This window comes from Eucalyptus grandis, chromosome 6, assembly GCF_016545825.1.
Source record: "Eucalyptus grandis isolate ANBG69807.140 chromosome 6, ASM1654582v1, whole genome shotgun sequence".
Classification (NCBI taxonomy): domain Eukaryota; kingdom Viridiplantae; phylum Streptophyta; class Magnoliopsida; order Myrtales; family Myrtaceae; genus Eucalyptus; species Eucalyptus grandis.
This window is the reverse complement of record NC_052617.1, coordinates 11,815,042-11,836,260: the sequence shown is the minus strand read 5'-3', so window position 1 is coordinate 11,836,260 and position 21,219 is coordinate 11,815,042. Positions and strand designations below refer to the sequence as shown.

The following is a 21,219-nucleotide window of genomic DNA, read 5'->3' as shown; positions in this document are numbered from 1 at the left end:
AAAGTTCCCTCCAATTGAAGGAAAAGACATTGAATATGATCGTGTAGCTCAGATGATGCCACGTGCGAACAGGAAAATAGATAGGACATCGGGCCTAAATAAATCAACGGACGAAGGCAATAATAGATGAGAAAGCCAATCAATAATGACATGATGATTACGATTGTGAGATTTTATAAGACCACTATCACTGTTAGCTATAGACTGAACTTTGGGCTAAACCAAAATAGTGGAAATATATAATTGAGAGCATAACATCTTCCCTCATTTGCATGAAAAGATTCGAACTTATGAGTAAAACTAACCATTCTAAAAACTTAAGTCATTAAATAAAGGTGTGGTTTATTAAGACTAGATGAGTCCTTGTCAAGTGAAGGTGATAATGTGCTTATGTTACTTTTTACTAATCAAATGCTACCATTTGACCAAAAAATTATTGAATCAAAATATCTATGAATTACAAAAAATAAATTTTAATAATAAAGAGGTTATGTGCCTTCTTTTAAATTATTCTGTTTAGGTTTTAAATTTTTCCCTTTTCTTAATTTATTTTATTGTTACTTTTTGGAGATATATTGCAAAATGATAAATAAATCTAGACATATTGGTATTATGGTGAAACGCAAGGCATTGATGTTTGAATGACGCGGCCTTTTCAGCACTGTGGATTTTTTTTTCTTTGTTTAATTTGAAACTTATATAATCGATATCTATTACTATAACAGAAAAAAGGGGATTAGTCTCACTTTTAGGTGGTTCCTAATATGCCTTTTTATTGAATTTTCTTAAGACAAGCAAAAAACTGGCACAACAGTAAAATAGCAACTCCTTCTCTCGCGTATTAATGCACATCCTTAACTATATCGCCCGCTTTTCGAATTCTCAAAACCGCTCTTCTGCATCTACCATGCGCAGGTCAGTGATTTCAGAAGGAAATCAATACACGTTCTCACTTCTCACACACCTTTTTCGAACAAATTACCGACGCCACTCGAAGTGAGGTACTCTCTGTGTAGATCACTGTCCTAGGTAAGCTCCACACATGTTTCAGGTTTGAAGGTCTTCATTCGACTCTCTTTTTTTTTCCTGTGTCTACCATCGGTTCTTTTACATCTATGGAAACGATTCTATACCGCAGCTATCTTTTTCGATTTTTTTAGAGAAAATTTTAAATATGAACTTAAAGTGCCTTCATCTTTTCAAATAAAAATCTGAAATAAATTTTATTTCAAATAATAGCCTGAAATGGCTATGTCAATTTCAAAGAATAATCTAACTTTCTAGTTGGTTAAGGACATTTTCACCCTTTACCTTTTTTGAATTTGTTCATTTCTCTGGTTTTCACTTTCTTATTCGCCAGTGGCCGATTGCGATGCCGAAGGGTGCTGGGCAAAGGGCCACCTTGCCAGCAACTAGTGGCACTCACTAGATCTAGGCAATGATTGCCTTGCTGACGAGGGATGGCCTCTCCTTGGCGAGGTCACCCTTGCACTTAGTAAGGCCGACACTCGCTAGATTTGGACATGCCTTGTTAATGGCGTGCAAGGGTCAATGGGCCCTTGCTGAAAAGAATAAAAAAGAAAAAAGAAAAAAGAATTTAAAATCAAAATTGATTTTTGATGAATACATCTTTGAGCAGCCGGAATATTTAATTGGCCGGTAAATGACGAGTGGCCACTTCAAATTCTTATTTGAGACTAACTTGTCCATTTCAGGCTCTTATTTGATACAAGCTCTACTTCAAGTTTTTATTTGAAATTTTCCTATGTTCTTATGTTACTAAGTTGTTAATTGCATGCAGTGCTGACCTTAAGTTTATCTTAGGAATCAAAGAATCGTGTTGCCAGAATCAATCCATCATTTACAGTGGGTATTATTAGGTTAGCTTCACATACTGATTTCAGTGGTTGATGATGGGCGTATATTTACTTTTAAAAAGATTTTGTACATCGTGCTAGAAAAGAACCATCATACAAAACTAACCAAACAGAGAACGGGCATGCGCGTGGCGGTGCACGATGACTGACTATATATTATTATATTTAAGCCAAAAGTGAGGTTTATGTCACTTTTTTGTTTTTTAAACCTTCTTTTTGTTTTCCACTTTAATTAATTTATCTCATAAAGTTAAAAAGGTTAAAAGAGTAAAACCATCAAAAACCGAAAACTAACCCACTACATTTTAGACTAGAAAACTACCCACTACCTAAAAATGAAAATTATTATCCGGTCCACTGTTTATGTAGAAAAAATACTGACAAATTCACCATCGGATTAAATCTAAAAAGGAAAAAAAAAATTAATGAAATTCATCTACAGAATGCATTGCGGTTATCTTTTATTGTAATTGCGTTAAAGTGAGGGAGGAAGTAGTTATGATACAAACAAAAGTATCATATTTTTGTTGTGGATATTGGGCAACTTTAATAGTGAACTCCTAAGTTATCATCCAATCACAGAGTAGGCAACAAACTTAAACTTTATCATAGTAATGAAAATCGAAGACATCTTCCTCTTTTCTTCCGATGCATTTCGTGCTTGTGTACGTAGGAGTTGGGTTGTGTGTGGTAACACTTTGCCAAAACCCTTTAGGACCTGAAAGGCCTTTGGGTAAATATAAGTGGTGTTTGGCAATTTCTTTAGAGAGCTTTTTAAAAATGCAATTATATTTTCAAGCCTCCTAAAGTCCTTAGCCCAAGACAGGTCTATGGGAGCTTTGGGTTTTGAGTGTTTCTGAAATGCTAGTACATATTTTTTTTATTTCAATTTTGCCATCCCTAAACTTTCAAAATTTCATAAATGCCCTCACCTTGCGAGGCATTGCCGGTGACCCGGATCTAACTGCCAAGACAACTGACATGTAAGATAGTTCCGGAATCCATATCTCCCTTCAAATTGCACGCAAATCTTTTCAGCTGGACAAGCAGAATGTCCGGAGGAAAGACCAAACAAATAAATTTCTCTAAGCCACAGTACTTAGAAAAAAACCCAAAGACATTTATCGTCGCGGTAATCGCCCACAATTAGAAGCCCACGGTAGTCAACTAAATGCTTAGGCATAATTCCTTTTTTGAAAAGAAGCTGCAATTAGTGGCAATAAACCGATTCTTGAAGATTGAAGCAGTTAAATGCTGAAATTCAATGAACAATCGTCATTGATATATATTGGGAGCTTCCAAGTCTATATTTGTCAAGTGTAAATAGTTGATGGACCAAAAACAGAAAAAGAAATCAACAAAAGGTTAAAAAGTATGTATCATCTTATGACCGCTATGATGCCCAGCAGAAGGGTCCCATGGTGACTTCTTTTGAGAAGTTTCTCACGTTTCCACAAATTGTCCCAATCGCTCTCGGTTCAGACTCCAGTAACAAGTAAAAGACCGGTGGGGATCTCTTTGTGGTCTACCTAGTAGCGTGATGTGATACAGAGAAGTCCGTAATTTAAAGTCCGGTTATATTTGATCATCTGAGAACAATCTCTCATACGACTTTCTTGTATACGTTTTCAATGCCAACGTACTTACAATTTCACATCACCATTCAGCCAAATGTCGTCTATGATGCCTCCCAGGCTTATGCCACGTTGACATTGATAAAGGCATGGTGAATGTACTCAAATTACAATAAATTGCGTTGTATAGTGTGGCATAGTTCAGACATGAATGCGTATTCTGGTATGAGCTAATCATCAAGCAAAAGGTTAGATAAAGACGAAGAAGCTTTCGACTGACTTGTCCTAAAAGTAAGAAATGTAATGCCCGTGAAATAGAAAGGATCTCTACCATTCTATACTTGCAGGAAATGTGAGTAGATCAGTCGAGTCAACTGAAAATTCTGACAGCTTCTTATAAGGTTGCCAGTAGTCCTGTCCAACTCCTAGAACTCAGCTTGCATGGCATAATGACATGCATTTTTCTTCTAAGTTTCTCAGAGTTTCACGGCTCTGCATGATCTAGTTTAGGCATGGAAACACCTACCTTTTTCAGATGCGTTTTCATTGTCGCCTGTTAGTCTTTGGCTAATCGACTGCAGCTGACACATTAAGTTCAGGCCAGTCTATGAAAGATGGGGAGACATTGATATCTTCAGGCCAAAGCTTTGAGCTCTTGACTTATACGACATTACTTGGTTTCTTGTCCTTCTGTTATGGTCTAAAATGATGAACACGCGTGCTGAATTTGCATGTGGGCATCCTCTCTCTTACACCATCAATATCAAGTAAAATTTTTTTCACTCCATAGGAAAGTATAAAACGCCGTCGTCTTAATTAGCAAACCATTCGTATCTTGGAAAGATCAAATAACTGGAGTGTTCAGTTCAGATCAGTAGATCCAGATTGTTGCCTTAATTAGCAACCATTCCTATCTTGGAAAGATCAATTAGCTGGAGAGTTCACTACAGCTTAGTAGATCATAGTGTGTTTCTACTTCATACATATGCTTGATTCTATACAGACTTGTTACCATCTGATGTTTTTCTGTCCAAGTGCTCCTTATCAGACTACGAGGCAAGATTGGAGTCTTATTCCTTCCATGACTGATGGTATTTTGGTGCTTGCTACTTGAGAAACACGAAAAAGGAAAACCTGGACAAATAAAACTCCCTATTTTTTAAGGCACTATGAGTCTACACATTGTCCTCATTGGATTTTCCAGATGTGTCCTTTGTCCCTACTCCAATCTTCACAGCCTGGCTTCTCCATCTTCAGTGAGTTGCATAATGGTGCAAAAGGAACAGGGCAAAATTGATACGAGAGATGCAATAACTGTAACATTTATGTAGATAGAGAGAATACGCTGAGTCAATTAAATGCTCAGTCAGTTGAGAAATGATTAAGAATGATGTCAAAAAGGTATTTAGTACTTACGAATTGAATCTAGTATATAAGCAAGGACTGTTCGCTTTGATTTCCCAACTGTATAATAGTTAAGACTACAGATTTCAAGAATTTTTGTTCATAAAAAGATTGGGATACATATCATAAGTGACGTATGAATAGAAATCTCAACATTTCACAAGGTGACTAAAACTAAAAGTGATCATCATCAATATCGCAGCTATATGTTCCCAGAGTGTGAATTCTATGGAATGTTTTCTGTGAGATCTAATATATTTAGCCTTGGAGAGCTTTTGTTAGAGATTGTAAGTGGCAAAAAATATAGAGGATTCAACCATTTGAGTCACCACGGCAACTTTCTTTGACATGCAAGAGAGAGCAGGATTAAGATTTCTGCCCTCATTTTGCATAGTAATCCAAATTTGCATTTTTTTCTCAGGCACAAGCGCTTTGGATGGAAGACAAAGGCGTCTAACTCATGCACTACGGGCATTTGTATGATTCATTCGTCGAATCTCAAGTAGAAAAGGTGTATTCAGGAAGTTCTGTACACATCTACAAGTTCCCCGATGATACACCTGCAATTTCCTCTGTAGATCCCCAGTTAAGAAACCAGATGAAGGTGCAATCTTGCCTAAACCTAAACAGCCTAGTAGTTCAAGAAGGTGCAAGTGTGGCCATGGTGTACATGAAGAATCCATGGTCCATACAGTTAATGCAGTCTTGATGACAATACTGGAAGGTCGAGTGGGTTTTTACAAGGAATTACAAACATATCTGAGACATGCTAAGGCTACTTTTGTTTGATTCTTGATTTATGCAAGCTTTAGTAGATAATGAATTGCATAACATGGGAATGCACCATTTAACCACAGAGGAATGATCAGTTAAATGATTTCTTCTTTTTCCTCCTGTGTAAATTGCTCATTACCTCTGTTTCCATGTTACGTAAATTAGCTGAAACGGCTGTATATAACAGTGTAAATGTCTGCGATCATAGGTCATCCGGAAACCACAACAAAATGACAAGCAAGTCTTTGGTTGTGCTTACAATTTGAGATTGCTTTATATCTATGGGATCAAATCTATCACAAAATGGCTCACTGGTTTCCTTTTTTTTTTTTTTCGTCAACAAAATTTTCATTTATTATCAAAATGATGCATGAAAGGATTCATAAAAATCTCTAAAGTCAACATTACAAGGCAAGTCCGTAAAACTCCAATCCTGCAAGAATAGATCTATGATTGCATCCAATGGAAAGGATCAGCGGCTGATTACCAAATTACACATCATCATCACTAATGAGCACATGACGGCATCTTCATTTGTAGTTATGATTTTGCCTTTCAATGTTATGCGCTTAGATTTAGCATCCTCAATGCCATCATCGTATGAAAACAATATAAACGTGTTGAACAAGTTAGATTTGACACTTGTAAGAGTGAACCCTTTAGCAAGTGCAAGACTCCAAAACATGTAACAAAAACACATTGAACGAGCACAGATTTAAGACCAAAACTATTGTGAACGCCATTGAAGCGGAGGCAATGGAGGTGGGGGACTTATTTATTAAAACTCCTAAATCTAAGTTTCAGATCTATAACTAGATTGGAAGGGTAAGAAAAGAAATGATAGGAAACAAAAGGAAAACTAGAGAGGGGAGGGAGAGATTCAAGTCAAATCCCTGCCATCCAAAAGATATAAAGACGAAAAAAGACCGAAACTTGAAGGGTGGGGGCAGAGGAGAGAGAGGGAGAGCGTTAACTGCTCATAAGTTGTCAAACTTGCGTTGTCACTTAAGTAGCACTGACACTAATACGCCACATACAACACAACACGCTAACACATTGTTTCTAAAAAATAAAGAATTTCGACATGTTATGACACATTGTATATTAAGTATATATACATAATAAATTATCAAATTTATGATTATTTCAATCAAATTAATTTGATTCAAATTCACAAATAAATAAATAATAATAAAAGCATAGAATGAAATTTACACTAAAAACATTAATTCACAATTTATTAATATCCAATCATTGTTTCAATTTGACTAATTCAACTCCATCCTAATAATCAATAAAATTTGAAGAAAAAAATAAGCAATTCACATTTTGGACTCGTGTGTTAGACATGTGAAAAGAGAAGAGAAAAAAAAAAACTTGGGGATGAATTGTATATCATGGTTCGACTAAAAAAAAAAAAAGAATTATATATCACAGGAAGTGAGGATCAAAAAAGAAAAGAATATTAGATTTTTTTCTTTCTCCATTTTTTTTTTTTCACATATGTACATTTTGACCTATCATTTATTAATTGACCTCGCCTATCGGAATCACTTGTTGTAAACTCGCATGTCGGAATTCCAACTTGAGTGTCACAAAGTGTCGGAAAAATTGATCAAATGTTGGATTTTTCGACAAGTGTTGACTGAGTGTTGGAAAGTATCGGATACGTGTCAGAGTGGTCGATACGATATGAAAACTCTCGGAAAGTGTCAGTGCTTCATAGGTTGTCACCTCTTCCTCAAATTAGCACAGCCCAAATAATTTTGGGCTGAAAAATAGTGTTGGGCAACAACTCCATCGTTTGTCCTGCTTGGAAAAAGATTGGTAGTTATTACCTATCTTTGTCCTGTAGACTGTAATAGAGCCATGGGGAGAGGGGTATGACTTCCTTTGTCCTGTAGGCTGTGATAGAGCCGTGGGGAGGGGGTATGACTTCCTTTGTCCTGTAGGCTGTAATAGAGCCGTGGGTAGAGGGGTATGACTTCCTTTGTCCTGTAGGCTGTAATAGAGCCGTGGGTAGAGAGGTATGGCTTTCTTGCGATGTCTATCTTGCATGGCATAAATAGACATCGCAAGTCTCCTAATCAACAACACTTGACAGCTTGACTTGGTCGCTTCCATTCCATGACCGTTTGATATCTTATCCCACTGGAAATGGCTAGTGATGGACTATGCAATAAAAGTAAAGAATATCCTCAGGTAGGCTTCAGCTAGATATCATTGGTGAGAAGCTTTGAGTTTAAAACTGGCCATTGAGAGGGATGAGCCAGGAAAGAATAAACAAAATCCTTATGGCATTCTTAAAGCTTCCTTATTCCCCCTTCTTTTACTCTGCTTTTACCATGTTAGTGCTGAATTTGTCGATGGCGTCTGATACCTTAAGTTCAGGTCAGTCCATTAAAGATGGAGAGAAATTGATCTCTTCAGGCCAAAGCTTTGAGCTTGGCTTTTTCTCTCCTGGCAACTCTACGAACAGGTACTTTTGCATATGGTACCAGATCACTCCGGAAACTGTTGTTTGGGTTGCCAACAGGGACAATCCACTCACTGATTCACACGGAGTTCTCACATTTAGCCATGATGGAGATCTAGTTCTTGTCAATCAATTGAAGAGGGTCGTCTGGTCTTCGAATTTGTCCAGGGTTCTGAAAAACCCAGTTGCCCAGCTCTTAGACACTGGGAATCTTGTTGTTAGAGAGCATACTAATTTAAATTCTGATAACTATTCATGGCAGAGTTTTGATCATCCGTCCGACACTTTACTACCCAGTATGAAAATAGGGTGGGACTTGAAAATCGGTTTAGAAAGGCGTCTGACATCTTGGAAAAGCATGGATGATCCTTCCTCTGGAGACTATAGTTACAGGTTGAACATTCATGGGTTGCCTCAATATGAACTCGTCAGCTTAGGATCTGGCAAGAAATATCGGACAGGACAGTGGAACGGACTACAATTCAGTGGTTCTTCAATGGCACCGAGTGAAGTGGGGACGGATGTGTTCTTCTATGGTGAAAATGAAATATATTCTGTATATGGAGCCAGAAAAAGTAAATTTATCCTAAGAGTAGTTGTAAACCATTCTGGGTCGATCCAGATCTATGTCGCAAGTAAAAGAAGCAATGCCTGGAATATCATGTACTCGTCACCCAACGATAAATGTGATACTTATGGTACTTGTGGAGCCAACAGTATCTGTAGAATTAACAGAGATCCAATATGCGATTGCTTGAAGGGGTTTGTACCAAAGTCCCCAGAAGAATGGGGTCTCCTCAATTGGTCAGGTGGATGCACGAGAAGAATACCAATAAATTGTTCGAAGGAAGAAGGCTTCCTCAAACTTGCAAAAGTTAAACTTCCTGACATGTTGAAGTTCTGGTTGAACAAGAGCATGGGCCTTGAGGAATGCCAGGTGGAGTGCTTAAAGAGCTGTCCATGCACTGCTTATGCTAATTCAGATGTTAGAAGAGGAGGTAGTGGCTGTATCCTGTGGTTTGGAAGCCTAATTGACATTAAGGAGTATGAAGAAGATAACCATGGGCAAACTCTATACATCCGCCTACCAAAATCTGAACTGGGTACTTATTTTGCCAATCATTGCTTTTTTTCTCTAGTCATTCTAAATTTTAACCAGCTTATTCAGGAAGAGCACCCTAGAAGATTGCATTTAATCTTCGCAGTCTTCTCTATCCAGATTTCCTTCATAATTCTGACAAGAAGAAAAGGGTGGTCATCCTCGTATTGGTGTCAGCTATTGCTGCTTTGTTTCTATCAGCCGTGGTGTACTTCCATTGTATCAGGAATTGCCGAATAAAGAGCAAAGGTCAGTGCAACTGGTTCTATAAATGTACACCTACAAAGAGACTTTTAGGCCCTTTTGTGAGATTAACAAATGTTTTGACAAGGACCTTTGTATTAACTGGTCTTTTTCAGATTGGAAAGTCAAGGAGGAAGATGTTGATTTGCCACTGTTTGATCTGGCTACCATTGTTAAGGCTACGGATGGTTTCTCTGAGGACAGTCTGATTGGAGCTGGTGGCTTTGGCCCAGTTTACAAGGTAATGAGCCGTGCATATTCCAGGACGAAGTTAACTGCAAACAGAGTGATCATATTTCATTGTTTAACATATCTACTCTAACCGCAATATGCAGGGCAATCTTTTCACAGGACAAGAAGTAGCAGTGAAGAGACTGTCAAGAAACTCAGGACAAGGTCTTGAAGAGTTCAAAAACGAAACGATTCTGATAGCCAAACTTCAACACCGGAATCTTGTGGGGCTTCTAGGTTGTTGCATGGAGAGGGAGGAAAGGATTTTGGTCTATGAGTACATGCAAAACAAGAGCTTGGATTGTTTTATATTTGGTGAGGTCTCTAGACCCATTAATGAAAGATGTTACTGGTGGATGATGATGCTATCTGTACACTGAACTTAATCCCATCTGGTTGACTAAACTGACGTCACATATGCAGATCGTGAAAGATGCTTATTGTTAGACTGGGAAAAACGATTTGACATTATCGTTGGGATTGCAAGAGGTCTTCTCTATCTCCACCATGATTCTAAACTTCAAGTAATTCATCGGGATCTCAAAGCTAGCAACATATTGTTGGATGGCAGCCTAAGCCCAAGAATCTCAGACTTTGGGTTAGCAAGAATTTTCGCACGTGATGAGAAAGAAGCAAAGACAGAGAGAATCATAGGAACTTAGTAAGAACTCGCCTTTTCAGAACATTTCTAAATAGGACTGTTTGTTATGTTAGAAGACTAATAACAATCACTTTGTCATTACAGTGGCTATATGTCCCCTGAGTACGCCTTCGATGGAAAATTCTCTGTGAAATCTGATGTCTTTAGCTTTGGTGTGATGTTGTTAGAGATTGTAAGTGGCAAAAGAAACAGAGGATTCTGCCACCCAAATCATCATCATACCTTCTTGGACATGTAAGAGAAAGAGCCAGAGCGTATGTCATTCTCTCTCCCTTATCTCCTTTTTTTGGTCTTGCATGACTAAGCTCGGGATGTGATTTTTTTCAGGCATGGTTGCTTTGGAGTGAAGACAGAGCCATGGAACTCGCTGATGAGTGCTTGTGTGATTCGGTTGAACCTCAAGTAAAAAGATGTATCCATGTCGGCTTGTTATGCGTGCAGAAGTTCCCCAATGATAGACCAGCGATGTCCTCTGTAGTTGCCATGTTAGGAAATGAAAGTGCAAGCTTGCCTCCACCTAAACATCCTGGTTTCTTTATGGAAAGAAGTTCAATGGACTTAAGTACAACCCGGATGCATGAAGAACTTCATTCTGTCAATGTAGTCACGGTAACGAGGTTGGATGGTCGATAGTACGTTTTTCTGAGTAATTGCTTATAGATCCAAGAAATGCCATTGATAATTTATTTCATCATTGTCCAAGACTTCTTGATTTGTGTGGTTGGTATAAAATCCAATGTATGAACGTTCATGATTATTGATTTGGATGGTTAGTCAGTCTTTATTATAATTGCCTATATTCATGTCTAAAACTATAATTATTAGATGATAGGTCCCTTCGAAATGAATATCAAAGTTTTCTCGTTTATGCAGATCGAATATAAAAAAATTACAATATTAGGTTTCATTTATTTTGTGAAAATGTGACATTTTTGGAAAATATTTTTTCATGAAGTCATTTTTCTAGAAAATGACAATATTTTATGGTGTTCGGGTAAATCTTGAAAAATGAATAGGAAAATATTATCCACTGTTTAGAATGAAAATCGCATTTAATTTTCCTAAATAACCGTATACTATTTCAACACTAACAGCTTGTGCTTGGGTAGTTGATGAACCAAATGCGGGCACTACAGTCCCACGTTTGGCCTTAATGGACCTTGATGCAGACATCTGGGTCTCGGGCGCAGCCTTGATAAACCTAAGCGCGGGCATTGGGATCCCAAATTTGGCCTTGATGGTCCCTAGGACAGCCTTTGTGGACCCAAGCTTAGGTGTTGGGAATTCTACCTCAAGTATTGGTATCTTGTCCTTGGCCACTATGGACCTGGGCCTAGGTGTCGGGTATTGGGCCTAGGCATTCGAGTTTTGAGCCTAGTCTTGATGGATCCAGGCATTGGTGCCAAGATCTCTGGCTGAACCTTGATGGACACAAATGCAAGCATAGGGGATTTGGGCACGGGCATGAAGGTCCCGAGCTTGGGCATTGGAGACCTGACCTTGGATGCTGGTGAACCAAGATCAGCATTGGAGTTTCCATGCCAAAGCATAGAGTTTTGGATCTAAACACAAATACCTAGTCATATTTTGGAAAATAATTTTTCAATATTTTAAAAAGGAAATTATTTTCTTGAATTTAAGAATAAGTTCCGTTGACTCATTTTCTTAAGTGAATCAAACGCCCAAAAATGAGAAAAATGTTGTCCCGAAAATGTTAGGGTGCATACGTGAATTGTGTTAAAGAAATCTCATGTGAGAGATTGGTGTAGTGCATAGTAGTTAATATGTCATAGTTAGTCTAGAATTCATTAGTTAAAGCTTTTGAGTGATGGTGTGTCCAATTAAATATGTTAACATGTTCGGACTTGGATTTCTTCTTGGCGATCTTCCCAAGCGAATGGTATTAGATTTTTGCCGCCCTCTCCTAATAAATAGTATCAAAGCCAATGGTAGATTGAAGGAACCCCAATCTATTTAAGTTGAGATATCTTGATGTGAATGATACTTGGATTAAGGGTTGAGCTCATATGTGATGGGGATATTGTTAGGATATATGTGTGAGTTGTGTTAGAGAAATCTTATATTGGAGAATTGGTGTAGTACAAAGTAATTATTATATTTTTGTTGACTCATAATTCATTAACTTAAGTTTTTGAGTGAATGTATGAATAACTAGATATGTTAACATGTGTGAAGTTAGGCTCTCTCTTGATGATATCCCCAAGTGAAAGCAGATGTCTGCTCCATAGTCCTGATAGGAAAATATTTTCCGTGGGACAAATAAAATCTTAAAATGATTTTCCTTTTTTTTTGTTTTTTTGTTTTGTTTTGTTTTGTTAGCACTTTATATACTTATCATTGGACGAGTGATATGCGCAAGAAGCCTAATATATAATCTCCTATCTCAATCTTCGTAAGTCCTTTTTCACGTCACAGCCTCCGCAAATGGTAGCTGCTGCCATTTGATTCTCGTTGCCATATCAAGATCCGACCCATTTGAAGGTTAAAATGACCCGCGAGGAAAGTTAACCCAAACGCCGCTCAAGTGTAAACTTGGCGTGTGATTGCATGAAGTCCAAACGGGATGGTCGACCCTGAGATTATCCTTGACCAGGAATTGATGATTTTTCTCGTCAAAATGTCTGAGTTTCATCTGATGTTGAATGATATAGCTGGAAAAGTACGACGTATGAACATGGCCGTAGTGAAAACTGGTGCGTGAGTATGAGTTACGGCTTTGAATATCCGTCTGGAATCTAAAAAAGCCGCTATAAAAAAGTGGTTACGTGGAACATGGGAGAACTTGGAGAGTGAAAAATACTAGTCAGAGTTAAGAACAGAGAACCGAGGGAATATGCGCGCAGACTAGTGCAAGGAACCAATAGGTCTTAAAGCGGAAACCCACAAAAAGGTGTAGGCTTCGAGGACCCGCTCGAATTGTGTTGACGTTGTGAATTAATCTGGAATGATCTGCATATAAAAATGGAGTAAGAACTTAGAAGAGGGCATTTGCAACAATGGCAAAGATTGCATTCTCCATGTTCATCATCATCCCCTTGATTGGTATGTCACTCGCAGCCGATACTTTGGGCATTAACCATTCCATTAGTCATGGAGAAACATTGGTTTCTTTGGACCTAACCTTCGAACTAGGATTCTTTACTCCTAGCAACTCAAGTATGAGCTACTTGGGAATATGGTACATGTTTAGTCCTGAAACAGTTGTGTGGGTTGCTAACAGAAACAACCCATTAGCCAATCATAACGGTGTTCTCACATTTAGCAATGTGGGCAATCTAGTTGTTCTCAACCACTCAAATAGTGTGGTCTGGTCTTCGAATTCGTCTAGGGTCCTTTGGAATCCAATTGTGCGGCTCCTGGATTCAGGAAATCTTGTTCTTCGGGATAATTCTATTTCAAGTTTTGATGAAGCTTATTCGTGGCAAAGCTTCGATTACCCATCTGACACACTTTTAGCGGGCATGAAGCTGGTGTTGAACCTGAAAACGGGTTTCGAACGGCATCTCACTGCATGGAAAAGCATGGACGGCCCTTCTTCGGGAGATTATGTCCATGGGTTAAGCTACAATCAGGGTCTACCTCAGTATGAAATAGTCCAAGTGGATGTGCATAGAAAAACATTTCGAACAGGGCAATGGAACGGAGTCCAATTTGTCGGCGTTCCCTCTATCCCAAATCCAGCTAAAGTGCCCATATTTATGGACAATGAAACTGAGATCTCCTTCATGTTTGAGGTTCAAAACAGTCAACTTTTCTCGAGAATGAAATTAAACTATTTGGGAGTGCTGCAGGTTTTTGTGGTGAATAGATCAAGAAGAGCCACGTGGAATGCCATGCTCGAGTTCCCTGGTGATCTCTGTGATTCTTACGGCAGGTGCGGTGCTAATGCCATCTGCAGCGGTAGCTCGTGTGAATGTGTGAAAGGGTTCATGCCTAAGTCTCCTGATGAATGGGCAGTCCGTGATTATTCCAGTGGATGCAAGAGGACAGTACCCACAAATTGCTCAAAAGGAGAGGGGTTTTGGAAAATTAAAAAAGTTAAACTGCCCGACGTGTTGGAGGTAACGCTGAACAGGAGTATGAACCTCAAGGAATGCAAGGACAAGTGCTTGAAGAACTGTTTGTGCACAGCTTATTCTAATTCAGACATCAGAGGAGGAGGCAGTGGCTGTCTGATGTGGTTTGGGGACTTGATCCACATGAGAGTGCTCGAAAAAGGGAACTACGTGCAAACTCTATATGTACGCCTATCAGCTTCTGAACTAGGTATTCATACTTATTCTAATTGACTTTTTTTCCTGCTAAATTATTGAAATACTTTGTTCTTTGGGCACGAGAGGTTCGGAAATAGCTAATCTTCCTGATTCTTTTTTTACTTTAGATGCCATTCGTGGCCGCACCAGGAGGAAAATAATATTAGTAGCTGTCATATTGAGCTCAATCATTGGTGGATTGCTTTCGGCCGGAACTAAATTGTGGGGTGTAAAGCATAGGAAAAGGAGAATCGGGAATGGAGGTAAGCCTGGTCTTCGATCAGGGAAGATTTCGCCATGAACTCAAAGTAGCATTGCTTCAATTGGTTTGATAGGCGCTCTATTTAGTTATCGTAATCCTATGCTAATGCAAATCAATGCATACTATTTTACTAGGTCTTGGAATCACAAATGAAGACATTGATTTACCATTATATGATTTGGCCACCATTGAAAGTGCCACAGACAATTTCTCTGATGACAATATGATTGGGGCTGGTGGCTTCGGTGTTGTTTATAAGGTACAAAGTTTTATGTATATCATTCCACACCTTACTGAGCTGAGATTACTAACTAATACTAATCTAATACTAATAGAATAGGAACCGGTGATGCATAAAACAAAGATGCTGCCTTTTTGTAGGGAAATCTTCAGAAAGGACAGTTAGTACAGTCAAGAGGCTATCAAAGAGTTCGCGGCAAGGTCTTGAAGAGTTCAAAAATGAAGTACTCTTGATTGCGCGACTCCAACACCGGAATCTTGTCGGACTTCTAGGATGTTGCATCGAGGGAGAGGAGAGAATCTTGCTTTACGAGTACATGGACAACAAGAGCTTGGATTACTTCATATTTGGTCAGACAATTTCGCTTTTTAATTCCCCATCGATTGAATGAAACTCTTTTATAGTGATATTGATCTAATTTAGCACTTTTCATCAGTTATTTGTGGTGGTTTACCATGCGATTTTTGAATTGTACACAGATCAAGAAAAGAGCCTGTTGTTGAGATGGCAAAGACGGTTTGACATTGTTGTCGGTATTGCAAGAGGACTTCTCTATCTCCATCATGATTCCAAACTTCAAGTAATCCACCGAGATCTTAAAGTAAGCAACATATTACTAGATGGTGACCTCAACCCTAAAATATCCGACTTTGGCTTGGCAAGAATCTTTGGAGCTAATGAAACAAAAGCGAGAACAAAAAGAGTTATTGGAACTTAGTAAGTCATTTCTTTTGGTTTTTGACACGAAGCACTCATTATTATGAGGGGAGCACAGCCTGAAAATATTGTTTATGCAAAATGCAGTGGTTACATGGCCCCTGAGTATGCTATAGATGGGAAATTCTCTTTGAAGTCGGACATATATAGCTTTGGAGTGCTCCTGTTGGAGATAATAGGTGGCAAAAGGAATAGAGGATTTTCCTATCCAAGCCATCACCACAACCTTCTCGGACATGTAAGTAAATGGGCACTGCTAACACTTGCATTCCATCTCTCTCTAATCTTTTACGCGGTCATTCATGGTGAATTCTCAATGACCAAGCACACGAGTTCCCAATTTTTCTTTAGGCGTGGTTGCTTTGGAGTCAAGGTAGGGCCTTGGAGATGAAGCAGGAATGCTTGCACAGCTCATTTGACAGAATCCAAGTGGAAAGATGCATTCAAGTGGGTTTGTTGTGTGTCCAAAAGTTCCCTGAAGATAGGCCGACTATGTCATCTGCAATATGTATGATACGTAATTGTGCTTCGGTCCTACCTGATCCTAAAGAGCCCGATTTCTTCATGGAAAGAAACTTAAAGTATTCTGATGGGTCTTCATCAAATAGAAGCTCACATACGCAAAATGTAGTCACTCTAACTATGCCGGAGGGCCGGTAGACATTTTATGCCATAGGGGTTGATACTTTGATATTGCGGTAGATTACTAGGTTTTCCGTGAGATTTTGTATACATATTTGGTTTAGCAAGGTCCTTGAGGTGTGGGCCTCTGCTTGTAGGGTTTTATGGCTAAGCCACAAGAAGAGCTGGACTTTCTTAATATAATAGAGTTTTTACGAAATTTTTGCCGGTGAAGTTACTCGAACTGGTAAATAAGTGTCATAATTTCTCTTAAAAGCATGATTTCCATATCAAACACGGGAAGAGCCCCTTAAAAGTGGAAGCTAAGAAAAGTCACATAAAAATACTTTACATAAAATTATTTTCTTGATGATTGTCGATGATATATAAATCGATAAACCTTTCAAACAACGCTAATTTCATTTTCAAGTTAGAGGTTATCATTGTTGGGCCTAAACTGGGATGGGTATTAAGGTTTGTCTTGAATTTTTGCCCAGCCTATCCATCATAAAACTTTTATATGCAAATCTTCCGGTCAGACCGGGCTAGGTTTGGACTAGGGCTTGATCGGCCTTTGTTAGGCTATTTCACCCAGTGCTCTTACTCAAACCAGTCCAAAATGTCTTTCGGACCTTGTGACTAGGATTGGACACCTTAGATCCGTGATAGTTTATTCCAAGTTACTATATTTCAAAATCTGATTGCAAAAAATAATATACCCGAATTGCAGTAACCAACGGATGGAGCAAAACAAAGTAATTTCACCCCAAAATGGTAATTTAAAAAAAAAAAAGAAGTAACATGAAGAAGATATTAATTGACGCCACATACGCATTGCATGCGCACGTCTTTTTTAGCATTTCCGGTCCATACTCGTGTGCTATATGTGTGCATGTACAAGGTCAAATTGAAACGTCAACAAAAATGTTCCAAGATTGTTTGCATGGACCTTTTCCTAAAACACTGCTAATATGCAATCGAAGTACAACATTAAAATAACAAGAATAGTTCAAGTAATCATATGAAAATCCTAAAGTGGGCATCCCACAAAATTTGTTTCCCGTTTTGGACAATGATTGTAGATCTAAAGGTGAAAGAAAGGGCCTTTGCTTCTACCCTGATAGCTCCGGGCCAACTCAAGCATTGTTCTGTGGAATTCATAGTGGATGGAACTATAGAAGTGGGTCTATGGTCCTTCACTAACAATTATATTTCAGATGAACGGTTAAAACATATGGTTAAAACATAATAAAAAAAATATAATCTTATAAATCATTTTCCGTGGTTTTTCCCCTTCTTACCCCTTTATATGCTTTGTCGCGGCACCCAATAATGGCGGCTGCTGCTCTTAATGCTTTTTGCCAAACCGTCAATCTCCCAGGTCAATAGTTATTTATTTATGAGATATGACTTCAATCTCCCAGGCCAATAGTTATTTATTTATAGCCATCTCAAGGAAGATGAAATGATTATTTTCCAATAATGCAGTGTGGTTTTGATCTTCATATTGACATATAGTTATGTTAGAAATAGGAGGGCCGCATCAGCATCTTGTACTTTATTAGTACAAACTGTATGATTGGGGCACAATCTAAACAAATCTCAAATTTCACCGTTGCATTGAAGACATTCAGAAGTTAATATAGAATTTCAAAGCACTTGACCTTTGCTGTAATGTAATTTCCGAGCTTAAAAGCACTTATAGTGCTGCGATAGGGTGCTTCTAAACTAACTTAACTAGAAAATTCTTAGGCGAACTTTTTTTTTTTTTTTTTTTTCTGTGGGTGGTGGTGCTTTGAGCAACACTGCGCTTGCTGACACCATCGACTATCTGATAGGATCAGCTTACCAATGTTTTATTCATGCTAAATGGGCGATCATGACTTAGTCTAAATTTAGTTTCCTCCTTATGTTCTCATTTAGTTTTGTTATGTAAAACAGGAGCAAGAGCTAGCAGTCGCTGCTTGCCAGTTTGCAGGTGCCAGAAGACTATTTCATCTCTCGCTCAGCAATTAAAATCTCTAGCTACAGTAGACGACTTCTTCGCAGATTCCGATCCAATGTGCAATCACACGGATGAAGGATTACTAAGCCCCGAAAACGAGCTGCACCATTTAAGCAGCCCACCGGTCCTCATTTTTGCTGAACAAAGATGAAATAATCATGGTTTAAGGATTTGATTATTCAACTAGCTGAGGCAGGAAGATGAAATGAGTGAGGTGAGATGGGAAGAGTGTCTACTTTGATCTTTTGCCTTGTGAATAAACAACCACCGTTGTAAATGCATTCATGACATATCTGAAACTGACACTCGTGAATCTCAAGTATAGCGATACATAGTCAGGCTTTTGAATGATAAAAGGTTTCAATTCCTTCATAGCATGTGGATGTCCAAATTGCTTAAACTTGCCAATTGTCTTGTTTGGTGTTAGTGAGTTGTAGCAGAGGTCGTAAGCTCATCTTGGCCCTCGGCAATCCCATGGCGGGCCACCTAGAAGAGTACACATGCCCCAAACTTTCTCCGCTAGACAAAATAATTAGCGACTTTCGTGACCATTTTAGTTTGGCTTTTAATTTTTTTTTTTTCCTTAGGAAAAACCTTTAGCTAGACCGTTTGGCAACTTGGCATTCAGTTTTTCCACTAAATCAAATCAGAGGTGGAAAATAAAATGAAAAGGAGTTACGTAGGAGCAATACGAAAATTAAACAGAATGAGGTATTGGGTTTGGACGCCAAATTATTTTTGCTCAATAAGACACTGAGGTTTTAAATTAGGTGCGTGCAAAGTTTGATGGATTAATTTTTGAGTACGGAAACACGTACGAATTTATTTCTGAAAGCTTTAACAAAAAAAAAGTTGGAAAAGGGTTGTTGGGTAAGAAATAGAAAAAAAAAAATTGAGGTATTGGGTTTGGACACCAAATTTTTTTTTTCTCAATAACCAATGAGGTTTTAAACTAAGTGCTTGCGAAGTTTGATGGATTAATTTTGAGTACGGAAACACGTACGGATTTATTTCCTAAAGCTTTAACAAAAAAAAAAAAAAAGAGGTTGAAAAGGGTTATTAGGCAAAAAATAGAAAAAAAAAAAAAATGAAGTATCGGGTTTAGACGCCAATTTTTTTTTTTTTTTGCTCAATAACACAATGAGGTTTTAAAGTAAGTGCCTGCAAAGTTTGATGGATTAATTTTGAGTACAAAAACACGTACGAATTTATTTCCGAAAGCTTTAACAAAAAAAAAAAAAAATAGGTCGAAAAGGGTTATTAGACAAGAAATATAAAAAAAAAATGACGTATTGGGTTTTGATGCCAAATTTTTTTGCTCAATAACACAATGAGGTTTTAAACTAAGTGCGTGCAAAGTTTGATAGATTAATTTTGAATACGGAAACACGTACGAATTTATTTCGGAAAGCTTTAACAAAAAAAAAAAGAGTTGGAAAAGGGTTGTTCGGCAAAAAATGGAGAAAAATTGAGGTATCGGGTTTGGACGCCAAATTTTTTTTGCTCAATAACACAATGACGTTTTAAAGTAAGTGCCTGCAAAGTTTGATGGATTAATTTTGAGTACGGAAACACGTACGAATTTATTTCCGAAAGCTTTAAAAAAAAATAGTTGAAAAAGGGTTGTTGGACAAAAAATTGAGAAAAATTGAGGTATCGGGTTTGGATGTCAAATTTTTTTGCTCAATATCACAATGAGGTTTTAAATTAGGTACGTGCAAAGTTTGATGGATTAATTTTGAGTACGGGAGCACATACGAATTTATTTCCGAAAGCTTTTAAAAAAAAAGGTTGAAAAATGGTTGTTGAGCAAAAAATAGAGAAAAAATTGAGGTATCGGGTTTGGACGCTAAATTCTAGGTGGCCCGCCATGGGATTGCCAAGGGCCAAGATGAGCTTGCGACCTCTGCTACAACTCACTAACACCAAACAAGACAATTGGCAACTTTAAGCAATCTGGACATCCACATGCTATAAAGGAATTGAAACCTTATATTATTAAAAAATCTGAGTTATGTACCGCTATAGTTGAGATTCACGAGTGTCGGTTTCAAAGATGTCATGAATGCATTTACAACGGTGGTTGTTTATTCACAAGGCAAAAAATAAAAGTAGACACTCTTCCTATCTCACCTCACTCATTTCATCTTCCTGCCTCAGCTAGTTGAATAATCAAATTCTTAAACCATGATTATTTCATCTTTGTTCAGCAGAAATGAGGACCGGTGGGCTGTTTAAATGGTGCAGCTTGTTTTCGCGGCTTAGTAATCCTTCATCCGTGTGATTGCACATTGGATCGGAATCTGCGAAGAAGTCGACTACTGCACCTGCAAGCTGGCTAGCAGCGACTGCTAGCTCTTGCTCCTGTTTTACATAACAAAACTAAATGAGAACTTAAGGAGGAAACTAAATTCAGGCTAAGTCATGATCGCCCATTTAGCATGAATAAAACATTGGTAAGCTGATCCTATATAGTCGATGGTGTCAGCAAGCGCAGTGTTGCTCAAAGCACCACAACCCACAGAAAAAACAAAAAAAAGAGTTCGCCTAACATGAGAATTTTCTGGTTAAGTTAGTTTAGAAGCACCCTATCACAGCACTGTAAGTGCTTTTTAAGCTCGATTAGAGTGCATCACACAAAAGAACAAGATAACATAAAACATAGCATGATCATGCCTTCATTCGTCGAACTGACAGCAAAAAGACAAACTTGAACTCATACAGTCATACGAATACCATCAATTGCCGCTTTGATTGCAA

The 21,219-nt window shown here is 38.2% G+C and overlaps 1 protein-coding gene across 1 annotated transcript in view; it reads left to right on the top strand.

The window, feature by feature from the left end:
- The first annotated feature begins 7,738 nt into the window (after positions 1–7,738).
- Positions 7,739–21,219, top strand: part of LOC104451495 — a 36,057-nt gene continuing 22,576 nt past the window's right edge. Inside the window, exons 1-2 of the mRNA XM_039314348.1 lie at positions 7,739–9,208; positions 9,325–9,453. Of these exons, the coding sequence (XP_039170282.1) occupies positions 7,894–9,208; positions 9,325–9,453 (1,444 nt within the window). The 5' untranslated portion in view covers positions 7,739–7,893. The remainder of the gene's footprint in view (positions 9,209–9,324; positions 9,454–21,219) is intronic.